Below are 12,892 nucleotides of genomic sequence, written 5' to 3'. Positions count from 1 at the left end.
GAGGGGTTCTGTTGGACAGGTGTTGTTGAATTCTGACAGCATTTCTTTTTATATATTTTCTACTTTTCATATGTTTTCCACTCTGGCTAAGTGAGAATCTGCATGTTTTCAAGTATTACCTCAACCAATTAGCTAGATTTCGGTTTTAACAAGAAAGTCTCTCCATAACTTGATTCATTCCTAATTTTACAGAACTGTGAAGGAAACAGCTTGAACGCTCCAGCAAACAGAGCCAGTTTATTGCCTTCCTGCATCCCTTGATCAGCAATGACTGACACTGTTATCCTGTGACTCTGTAATAGTTTAGCACCTAAAGGTACTCTGACTGGAAATCCATTTTATGAGAACAGTCAGTCTCTCAGAAATTTACTTAATAGACAAAAAAGCTTAAGTTTAGAATTGACTACACTAAAAACCTCTTTCTATGGTTTTCTGTAAAGCTTGAAAAGTACAAAATATCATTAATTTTTGTTTCAGCATGAATTCACATAAAGTATTGCTTCCACATATTCATTAATAGCTTTGTGTACAATATTCTAGAGACTTTTATATTCAGGAGTCTGTCAAATGTAAGAACTTTTAAAACGTTATCATGATCAGTGCCCGCACACTCATTCTTTCCTTGCTGACCCACACAATTTTACAAATTATTATTCTACAAAAATCTGTGTAATGTATCTTTACAGAGCTCTGCAGGGGAACATTGTAAATAAAGAAAAACTGGGACTGGAATAAAATATTACAGGCCAGTGAGGGAGTGCATTGACAAGAATCTTATAGATTTATTAACTCTTGGTGTGCATCGCTTGTCCTCTCAGGATATCTGCATGGAAACACGTACACTCAAAACTAAAAGACAACAGAACATTAATGCAAGATTAAAAAAGATATTCAAAATCGTAAAGGGTTTTGATACAGTTACTAAAAAGAGGTTTCCAGTGATCTCCAGTGGTCCAGGTTGAAGGACACAAGATTGAAGGCACTTAACAAAAGAAGCAGAGAAAGATGAGAATTCATTTTTTTAAAAATGTAGCAAGTTGTGATTTGGAATGTGTTGACTGAAAGGGTGGTGGAATTGGATTCAACTGTAACTTTCAAAAGGGAACTGAGTAAATACTTGAAAAGAAAATTTGTAGGGCTATAGGGAAAGAACATCGGAGTGGGAATAATTGAATAAATCTTTCAAAGAGGCACAATGGCCTCCTGTGCTGCAATATTTTCTGAACTTCTCAACATCCGCAATTGGGATAATCTATGAGTCACTGTTTCTAATTGTGAGGAATTTATGCAGTATGAATCACAGACTGAACTGATTTTTACAGAGCAGATTATAGCTTAAAATAGTGGACAAAATCTATTCCTCACTGTGCATTTACTTGGGAGGATTATTTTTTTCTTTATGCTTTCATGGGATATGGATGTGATTAAGAGACTAACATTTGTTATCATCACTATTGCCATTGAACATATTCAAGAACAGCTGAGAGTTAATCACATTGTTGTAAGTCTGGAGTCACGTACATGTAGGCCAGGCCACATATGGATCATAAATTCTCTTTCCTAAAGGATTTTAGAGAATCAGTGGGCTTAACAACAATCACTGATGGTTTCATGATCATCATTACTGAGAACTAGATTTGTTAATTCCAGAATGCAATAATTGCATTTAAATTTCACCAGTTTCTATGGTAGAATTCGAACCCATGTTCCCACAGCAGTAGCCTCAGCATGAAGGTTACTAGTCCAGAACCATTCTCACTACACAATTGTATCCCCCGAGACTTCCACTCCCTTACACTTCCACCAACTCTTGGTTGTCCAGTAATTGAGAACTACACAGCATTATTCAAAGTGCTTCAGGTTGCACCAGAAATTCAAGGTCATTATTTTATGTACTATTTTCATTCTTTACTTCAAAATACAGAAATAGAACATTTTCTGATTAAGACCACCTCATCTCCGAGTATTGGAAACATTTCTGAGACAGGGAAAGTAGAGCAGAGAATAGTAATTATTTACATGCAAAAAAATGTTTCAATATTAATATTCTCATCCTTTCAAACCCCTTCACGGCTTGGCATCTGTCAGTGTCTACACTACCCTGGGATATCTGTGTCCCTCTAATTTTGTCCTCTTGAACCTCCCTGATTTTAGTTGCTCCATTATTATTGGCCTTGCCTTCAGCCGCCTGAGACCTAAAATCTGGAACTCCCTCACCCCCAAACCTCTCCATCTTATTACTCCTCTCTTCACTTTTAAGATGCTCCTGTAAACTTACGTCTTTGACCAAACATCTGGTCACCTGTTCTAATGTCACCTTTGTGAACTGGGGTCAGATTTTGTTTGTTAAGATGTATGTGAAGCACATTGGAGCATATCATGTTAAAGATATTAAATAAATTCAATTTTTTTTAATCTGTGCACTTTATCTTTTTTTTCCCAGACAATGCTACTGGTCTCATCATCTTTCTGTAAAGTATCTCTATTCTGACTCTGCTGTGTGATCTTTATGCCCCTGCAGGATATTTGTACGTAGCAATTGAATTTGCACCACATGGAAATTTGTTGGATTTTTTGCGAAACAGCAGAGTGCTTGACACAGACCCGGCTTACGCTATTGCACATGGCACTGCTTCCACTCTGTCCTCACAGCAGTTGCTGCAGTTTGCAGCTGATGTGGCAAAGGGCATGGATTATCTCAGCCAGAAACAGGTTTGCTCTTTGTTGTGATGTCATCTACGTCATCATCATCTCTATTTTCTCGTTTGCTTGTCACTTATTTTCTGAAAAAAAGGTGAGCTGACAATTTGTACATGTTATTTTCTGTTTTGGTTCAGTGTGATTAAGGTGAGGAAGCTGGTATTTTGCATTGGGTTAACACATTTGAGTCCCCTTTGAGACATGAATGTGAATCCAGTCGGGACTGATGGGATTTGTGTCCTCACCCATTACTTGTAAGAATAGCATCAAGAAGAATTGAGTATGCACAGCAGGGAAGCCACAGAACATAATTTTCATTTTCCTAGACCAAGTGTTGTCGGTGAACAAGATAATTCCTTGGAACACCATTTTCTGTCTCTAACCATTCATCATACTCAACCACTAAGATTCCTCAACACATTTTAGACCAAAGGTTAAATTTGAATCTTCAATACATTTACCACACTATATTTATTAACTGAATTCTTTGGCTTCTTAAGTTCTCTTCCTGCAATGTTATTCAAAAATATTATTAGGAAATTAATAAGAAAATGTGTGGGAGACAAACTGGCAAATTAAAATCCCCTGCTTCCCCCAAAATTTATTCAGCTCTTGATTTTTTTATCGTCTCATGATTGATCTTCATCAGACCAGTGCCGCAGCACATATCATTTCAGAGGTTCTGATTATGCTCGGTCAACCCATCTCCAATCATTTGGTGTGGTTGATACTTCTTCAATACACCCATGTAATATCCATGTATTGACAGTGTTCTCTGTTGTTTAGTTTATTCACAGAGATTTGGCAGCTAGAAATATTCTTGTGGGTGACAACTACGTGGCAAAAATTGCAGATTTTGGATTGTCAAGGGGGAAGGAGGTTTACGTAAAGAAGACAATGGTAAGTGTAAAATGTTACATGTGTTACAAAATCGCATTTGCAGATCTCTAAGGACAGAAAGGTTCATGGTACCTGCAGTTATCCTGGTCCAGAGCTTTGGAATTCCCTTCCTAAATCTCTCCACCACTTTGATCTTCTTCTCTAGATTGCTCTTTTTAACATTTACTTATTCACAGATATAGGCAATACTGGAAAGGCTAGTATTTATTCCCCATCCCGACATGCCCTTGAGAACAAGCTACCTTCTTGAACCACCTCCTTTGTAGAGGTTTTGATCAAAGTGGTGACTTGCCAGGCCATTTCAGAGAGCATTTACTGTGAGTATGCTATCACTTTTTTTTAAATGCCATTCCCAGGATATCAGCATCCTTGGCTGGAACAGTTTTTGTTGCCCATTCTCATAATTGCCTTTGAGAAGATGGTGATAAGTTGTCTTTGTGAACATTTGCAGTCCCTGTGGTGAAGCCACACCCACAATGACATTAGGGAGGGTAGATTCAACATTTTGACCTTGCAAAGGAATGATGATAAAGTTCCAAGTCAAGATAGTGTGTGGCATAGAGGGGAGCTTATAGGTTTTGGTGTTACCAAGCTCCAGTTCCCTTGTCCTTCTAGGTGACAGAAGCGCAAGTTCGAAAGAGACTGAAAGTGTTTTGGGGGGAACATATCAAATGACATTCAGAATGTAGAGGGCTTTTGGAAACTCTGTTCCTTCTACTCAATCAGAATTGTCAGTGTTTTAATGTTCTGCTGATCTTGCGAATAGCACAAGTCTGATGAATTGTACCCACTGCTTACTATGCCCAACTTTTCATTCAATAACATTCAACCAACTTGGTCCGGGATCCCACACCAGGAGGAATCCTCAGAAATTGATGCATTATCCAGTTGATTGCCTACGCACAGAGTGTTTTTGAGCAGCCCAGCACACCAAAAGGCCATGCTACCGGCAGAAGTTTAATTGGAAAAGTGAAGTGCGCTGCATTAAAGTCAATTGGATAGAAAATCATCCGTTGGTGCAAAAGCTTGAAAAATATTGTTTTTACTTTATATTTATTCACTGGTGTTCATTTCATCCTAATAGGGAAGGCTGCCAGTCCGATGGATGGCCATCGAATCCTTAAATTACAGTGTTTATACCACAAACAGTGATGTGTAAGTTCCTTTTCCACAGTGAGAACGCTGGAATCCCAGCTAAACATTACTGTGATCATATATATGTCGCCCTTTTTAAAGTGGATGCAACAAAGTTCATGAAATTTATTTCTAGGATGAAAGGACTGTCCTATAATAATTAATTTAGTTGAATTGGCCTAGGCTCTGAGATTGAGAGGCGTTGACAGGATAAATACTGCAAAGGTCTTGCCCACAAAAGAACATAGAACAAGCGTAGAACACAGGGTCACAGTTTCAGAACAAGATGTTGTCCATTTAGGACTAAGATGAAGAGAAATGTCTTCACCTACAGAATTATAAAGCTTTGGAACTTAAGCCAAAGCACTGGAAATGCTCAGCTGTTGAATATGTTCAGGACAGAGATTGATAGATTTTTGGACTGAGAATTAAAGAATACGGGAATAGTATGGGAACGAGGTGGAGATGGGGTAGAAGATCAAATATGATCATATTGAAAGTTGAAACAGGTTCAAGGAGTTAAGTAGGTGACAGCTGTTTATGATGTGCTTATTTCAAATGCATAATCCCTAAACACTTGTGGCACAGTGGTAGTGGCTTTATGTCTGGGCCATGAGATCTGAGTTCAAGTTTCATCTGCTGCAGAAGTGCATAATAACATCTCTGAACAGGTTGACTAGAAAATATTTGCTGACCCCTAAAAGGGGAGGGGGCACTCCTGTGGTACAGTGGTAATGTCCCTACCTCTGAGCAAGGAAGCCCAAGTACAGGTCTCACCTTCTCCTGAGGTGTGTAATAACATCTCAGAGCAGGTGGAATAAAATAAATGCATAATCCCTAATCTGCCACTAAATTAACAATTGGACAGAGAAGGACAAATACCAAAAGCGAACTGAAGCAATTTGTTCATTGCTATTTTGAAGCAGAGCTGTCCTGAGCTTTGGATTTAATAAGATTACTGAGGCAGAGTTTGCCAGGAATTTTATTCTGCAGCTGACTGCACTTTACCTACTGTGGGAGTGTGCTTAATTCTGACACTGGGTGACAAAAATGGTTAACAATAATTTCCCACCATTGTATCCCTCATCCTGTTTAGCACTTTCAAAAATAAAATCTTAAAAAAGGACGATCAGAACATTTCCCAGACTCTTGAATGCAAGGAATGGTAAACCTCACCTTCTTGCAAATCATCTAAATCTGGGATTGGTAGAGGTGTGGAAATAGATTCCCTCTTAAGATGTTAAAATGAATTGTGATTTGCAATAAGAAAAGTGGTTCATTTGTTAAGCACTAATATTGCTTTGTAAAAAAACAATTTTTACTTTACATGAGTCATGTAACAGATACTGGAATCTATAGTCACCCCCATACTTCACTGTTCAAGTTATAATATTGCAGATCACCTTGTACAGGTGACCAAATTGTGCCAGATTCAATCAGAGGCAACCTGATCCACTAAATTACTGCCCAAAACATGCTGATACTAAATCTGATGTGTTCATAAGTAAATTTATCTGTTTGTAATTGCAGCTTAATTATGCAGCGTTTGTTTATACAGTTAAATAAGTTATTCTTTTAAAAATTTACGTACATGTTTGCAAGTTGAACCTGTTGCAATATTTCTCACTGTTTTCCGTAGATGGTCATATGGAGTTCTTTTGTGGGAGATTGTTAGCCTAGGTAAGTGACGTCATTAAAAATTATTCATATTGTTCTATAATAGTCAGGATAGCCAATCTGTAATATTCCAGACTCCCATTGGGGCAAGTTTTCCTGGCCATTAATCTTGTGGAATGTGCAAAGATGTGGAGCGCGTGATAGGCAGAGCTGGTATGACTGATGAGATGTGAAGAAGGATGTATAAACTAGTGATGGATCCCTTATTACTGATGTTACAGTAAATAACTGAAAGTTTTTAAACCATGTTAGCATTTTACAGATAATTCAGGGAAAGGCATTGAGGTAGTAAAATATCCTTACTTTAATCTCTGCAAATAGGTGGTACCCCCTATTGTGGAATGACCTGTGCTGAACTTTATGAGAAATTGCCGCTTGGATACCGGATGGAAAAACCACTCAACTGCGTTGATGAAGTGTAAGTTTCTCAAAAGCTTTCTTGACAGGGTCACTGGGAGCTACCTCTTCTCCATTAATGCTGAAGCCCTGTGTGTTTCATAGAAGGCATCTCATAGAATCATAGAATCCCTACAGTGTAGAAGCAGGCCATTTGGCCCATCGAGTCTACACCAACCCTCCGAACAGCATCTCACCCAGACCCATTCCCCTACCTTATACCTGTAACCTCACATTTCCCATGGCCAATCCACTCAACCTACATATCTCTGGACACTATGGGCAATTTAGCATGGCTAATTCACCTAATCTGCATATCTTTGAACTGTGGGAAGAAACTGGAGCACCCGGAGGAAACCCACACAGACACAGGGAGAACGTGCAAACTCCACACAGACAGTCGGCCGAGCGTGGAATCGAATCTGGGTCCCTGGCGCTGCGAGGCAGCAGTGCTATCCACTGAGCCACCGTGCTGCTTGCTCAGTTCCATTTCATGCCAGGAAATGTTGTTCAGAAACATGTCCAATACTAGAATGTGAATGAGTCAGTGTTCTTTGCTAGTAAATTAACACTTGTTTTGTTATTTTAGTTTGAGCACTGTGCAGTTTTCGTTGAGAAGAGAACTTCTGCAGGTTCCTTCTGATCTCAAGCTATAACTTGTGGAAGATCAGTGGATGACCTTGCAAAGCAGCAGAAGCAGCCATTCCACTGTTTCTCTGTAAAGTTCACTGATCACCTGCTGAAGAGGACTCCAGGTGATCATGTTCTGAATTCTCAAGGAAAGCTATTGACAAGGGCATTATTGTGACACCCTCCCACTTTCTGTGATATTAAAGGATCTCCTATTTGGGCAAATCTTTTAAACATTTCCTTTTCAACTCCAGTTGCTGTTCCTCAGCCGTGCCTGTCAAAGACAAGTGAATCAAAAACCCCTCACATGATAGCATATCCCGGTCAGAAGAGTAAGCAAATGGAGCAAACCCGGGCTTGTGATATTTTTCAAATAGTAGATACTGGCCGGGGTGAATTGCTTCACATTGCTCTGAGCATTTTTATTTTTAAAACTTTCTGCAACCTGTAGAATATCAAAGCAGAATTATACCATGGTTTTTTTCTATTCAATAGCTTTTAAAAAATATGCATTTTGAGTAGATTAATCGACATTTTTAACCCCTTTCTTATGTTACCTCATGTATTTGATAGTCAGAGAGCAGCAACACTGGCATCTACCTGACAATGTGGAAAGGTGCCCAGGAATATCCTGTACACAAACATCAGGACAAATCCAACCCGGTCAATTACTGCTCCATGAGTCTACTCTCGATTATCAGTAAAGTATGGAAGGCGTCATCAACAGTGCCATCAGGCAGCACCTGCTCAGCAATAACTGGCTCAGTGATGCCCAGTTTGGGTTCTGCCAGGGCCATTCAGCTCCTGACCTCATTACAGGCTTGGTTCAAACATGAACAAAAGAACTGAATACCAGAGGTGAGGCAAGAGTGACTGCCCTTAACATCGAGGCCACATGTGACCAAGCATGGCATCAAGGAACCTGAGGAAAATCCCTGGAATCTATGGGAATCAGGGGCTCAACTCTCGCTGGTTGGAGAAATGCATAGGAAGATGGTTGCAGTTATTGGAGGTCAGCCATCATAGGTCCAGGACATCTCTGCAGGAGATCCCCAGAGTTGTGTCCTTGGCCCAACCATCTTCAGCTGCTTCATCAGTCACCTTCCCTCCATCATATGGTCAGAAGTGGGAATGTTCAGCACTCTTCGTGATTCCTCAGATACTGTAGCTGTCCATGTTCAAATACAAGAAGACCTGGACAATATCCTGGCTTGGGCTGACAAGTGGCAAGTAACATTCACCCCACATAAATGGCATGCAATGACCATCTCCAATAAGAGAAAATCTGACCACTGGCCCTTGACATTACCATCACTGAATCCTCCATTGTCAACATTCCACTGATTACCACTGACCAGAAACTCAACTGGACTCATCATATTAATACAGTAGCTAGAAGAGCAGGTCAAAGGCTCGGAATACTGCAGAAAGTAACTCACCTCCGGATTCCCCGAAGTCTGTCCACTATCTACAAGGCATAAACCAGGGTTGTAATGGAATACTCCCCACTTGCCTGGATCAATGCAGCTTCAACACATTCAAGATAATGGACATCATCCAGGACAAAGCAAGCAACTTGACTGGCACAACATCCACAAGCATCCATGCCCTCCACCACAAACATTCATTAGCAGCAGCGTGTGCTATCTACAAGATACACTATAGACATTGACCAAAGATTCTTTGATAGCACATTCCAAACCCATGCCCACTTCCATCGAGAAGGACAAGGACAGCAAATACATGGGAATACCACCACCTGCAAGTTCCCCACCAAGCCATTCAGCGTCCTGATTTGGAAATATATCATCATTTCTTCACTGTTGCTGGGTCAAATCCTGAATTCCCTCCCTAAGGGTATTCTGGGTCTGCTACAGCACATGGACTGCATTGGTTCAAGGCAGTAGCTCACCACCACCTTCAAGGGTAACTAGGGACGGGGAATAAATGCTGTCTAGGTCCCATGAGAGAATAAAAAAAAACAGAACAGGCCTGACTACATAGAATTATATAAAATTTTCTAGTATAGAAACAAAACTCATCTCATCCTCTCTCCACATCCTTTCATTTTGTTATCCCTTATGTTTATCCAGCTTTTCCTTAAATACATCTCGGCTGTTCACCTCAACCTGTCCCTGTGGTAGTAAGTAAGTCCCACTTTCTGGCTAAAGAGGTTTCTTCAGTGGTTACAGAAATGATGTGGCTTTGAAGTTGCTTTAACTTTACATTCAGTCCAACAGCAAATATAGAGTTTGCAATAAGGCATATTGTCATAAACAGTGATATTCAAACCTTTCAGGTATGAGTTAATGCTCCAATGCTGGCGTGAGAAGCCTTACGAGAGACCAACATTTGCTCAAATATTGGTGTCCCTCAATAGGATGCTGGAGGAAAGGAAGGTAAGCCTGAACAGATTAACCTGAATCCTCACTTCCAGAGAGGAACTGTACTTAAGTGGAACTGTGGGTTGGGCAACTGAAGTTACAATGTTCTACCATTATACCTAACTGCATAGAACCATAGAACTGCTCAGTATTGGCAAAGACCATTCAGCTCATTGAATTTTTACTAACTCTTTGAAGAGCTAGCCCAATGGTTTGATCCCTAAGCTGTTTCCACATAGGTGTGTATTGTTGAACTTGGTTTCACCACACTTTCAAGCAGTGCATTTCAGATCATAATGATGCACTGTGCACAAAGATTAACTTTCATTTATTCCCATGAATTTTTACTAACAATCTTGAATCTGTGCCCTCTAGTTAGAAGACTCTGCTAGTGGAAATAGTTTACCCTGTTTACATTATTTTTAAAAACTCAAAATTTTCCTCAACTTTCTCTGGTCTAAAACAAGGAGAGAAATGTTGACATTTATTCACACTGAGCTTGGTTTCTGGAATGACAGCGCAAGCTTACTCCTATAATATAATGATGTGTTCTTCTTATTTAAAACTGGTCAGATAAGATCCATGACATTTGTCTTTGTTTGTACATTTATTTAGACTTATGTGAACACAACATTGTTCGAGAAATTCACCTATGCAGGTATAGACTGCTCTGCTGAAGAGGCTGGGTGAACACTCCATGGGGAAACAACAGTTAAGAAAAATGAACCAAATTGTGTTTTGTAAACTTTTGTAAAATACAGAATTGCTAACACATACAATGCACTATAGAATATTTTTGATGCCAAAATAAAGAAGTGATTCGTTAAGAATTCCTAATAAAAGTTGACAAAGATAAAGTGTTGCTATTTGGACCAGTTCTCAAAGTCTGATACAAGCTTTTGATTGTTGCTTTATATATTGCACTTCGGGTTTTTGTATGTACAACGTAGGTGGATCTGTTTGGGACATTCAGATCAGTGACGATAACGATTCATCTAAAAATTGCTTCAGCTTTAACTATATACACTTTTCTAAACTCCCGGTAAAGTCAGAACATCTATTATCAAAACAAAATTGCCTCAAATTTAACCATAGGCATTGAAAATATGCTGTAGAACAATGGGAACAAATACAAATTCTGCAAGTGAAATTCCTCCGTTAGTTTAGTAAAGGTGTTAATCCAATCATTTTATTTTAAGCTGGTATGAGTGGAAATTAAAATGAATATGCTAAGTGTTTGTTACTTTATTATCCCACATTGTAATCTCTTGACTGCAAGGTGAGAAAAGAACCAACAAGATGACATAGATAGATAAGTGGAGGTCAATTATAAGACAGACCTACATTTATATAGCACCTTTCGCAAGCTCAGAAGATATCAAAGTACCTTACAGCCAGTGAAATATTCTTTTAAGTATAATCACTGCTGTAATGTAGGAAATGCAGCAACCAATTTGAACGCCACAAACAGAAATGTGATTAGTGATCAAATACTGATAATCACCTTTAATGATGTTAGTCAAGAAATAAACACAGGCTCCCCAGGGCACTAAGGAGAACTCTTCTAGTTTTTAATGGTGACAACGATGCTAAGTAGGGCTTATGATTGTTGAGTTGTTTTAAACCTGGAAGACGGATCTGTATAGTATTTAAATGTCTCATTTGATAAATATCTCTATATCTGCCAATTATCACTTTGTGTATAGTTCTTTGAGCCTCCATGCTAACCCTGAATAAGAAAACATAGTTGTAGTTGGACTATAGTTGAGCAGTTTAAACTATAAGAGTTGAGATTTCTTTAAGCAGCCAATCCAAAGACTAAACTCCTTAAGTAACTAGAGTTTGCTACAATCATTTCTGCAACTCTTATCATGGTCAGAATTAATATTTAAAATAGGATCAGTTGCATGACAGAAATGATTCTTATCAGGGTAATAATTTCTTTAGTTTATTAAATGTCTAGCTATTTTCAGAAGCAATGAATTCAATCTAATCCTGATATTCCTGTGCTTTTATATTTTTGGATTTCAAAGAATTTGTAAAAAAGTGCATTAAATTGTTTTACATTCTGAAACTGACCTACTTGATTGCAGCTACAGCAGTTTATTATTGGTAGCATTGCCATATATACTCAGAAAGTATTATTTTTAATCTGCTTTCTTGATTATTGTATCAATATTTGAGTCTGGTTACAAGCATGCATGCATAATATTTACACCTATTTGTAAGCGTTTTCTCCAAGTTACAAGCTGTATGGATATTTTAGCTCAAAGTTAAGTTAGAAAGGATGGCACTGAGATATATTCCTGTGTACAACTTGCTAATCATGGCTCCAACTTTCTTGGCGCTATATTGGATGTGATCAATCACCTGCAAAAACTTACTTTTCTTAAAATTCTTTTTGGAAAGATAATAAATTTTTACTTGGTTTTACTAAGTTGCTATATTTCATTACTGTGCATCAATTTAATTTGGTTTGAACAAATGCTTGAACAAACATGCTTGAAGCAGCTGGACAAGATAAAATGGGCAGAATAAAGTTTTCAGTGTTGAGTCAATACAGTACTGCTGAGATTACTGATTACTTTATGGACCCTTATCTTTCAATGACAGAAGTGGTACCTTAGATCTCAGCCTAAATTGATTTAGAAATATATTTGAACTTGATTACTAAGGTATACAAACTATGATGAAAAAGTTGAAAACAACCTTATTATAGCATTTGTAGAAATTAAGCACTTTCCCCAATTACAGCAGCTGCAAATAGACAAACTTGAAATGCGTTATAACATAGAAAGATGGCGATTACAGCACAAAAAGGTACCATTTGAAATGTTGCGCCAAAATTAGCACTAATTCTTCAGCTAAAACTGATTAATAAAGCACATTTTTCTAAACTTTACATGTAAACATGTTACCTTGAAATATGTGGAGAACATTGGCATTTTGCATAAATGGGCTAGACAAATTAAAAGTTGCACAGAAATATTTTATAATGGTACACTCAAACTTAAAAGGATTGAACTATTCAATTTGTACAGTCTTGACATGAGTGAGATAATGATACTATA

The 12,892-nt window shown here is 38.4% G+C and overlaps 1 protein-coding gene across 1 annotated transcript in view; it reads left to right on the top strand.

The window, feature by feature from the left end:
• Positions 1-12,254, top strand: part of tek (TEK tyrosine kinase, endothelial) — a 100,270-nt gene extending 88,016 nt beyond the window's left edge. The window contains exons 17-23 of the mRNA XM_020514805.2: positions 2,522-2,712; positions 3,487-3,600; positions 4,685-4,755; positions 6,374-6,414; positions 6,733-6,829; positions 9,737-9,836; positions 10,437-12,254. Of these exons, the coding sequence (XP_020370394.1) occupies positions 2,522-2,712; positions 3,487-3,600; positions 4,685-4,755; positions 6,374-6,414; positions 6,733-6,829; positions 9,737-9,836; positions 10,437-10,511 (689 nt within the window). The 3' untranslated portion in view covers positions 10,512-12,254. The remainder of the gene's footprint in view (positions 1-2,521; positions 2,713-3,486; positions 3,601-4,684; positions 4,756-6,373; positions 6,415-6,732; positions 6,830-9,736; positions 9,837-10,436) is intronic.
• The last annotated feature ends 638 nt before the right edge of the window (positions 12,255-12,892 follow it).

Source organism: Rhincodon typus, chromosome 3, assembly GCF_021869965.1.
Source record: "Rhincodon typus isolate 14 chromosome 3, sRhiTyp1.1, whole genome shotgun sequence".
NCBI lineage: Eukaryota > Metazoa > Chordata > Chondrichthyes > Orectolobiformes > Rhincodontidae > Rhincodon > Rhincodon typus.
The sequence above is the reverse complement of the archived record's forward strand: the minus strand, read 5'-3'. Positions and strand labels throughout refer to the sequence as shown.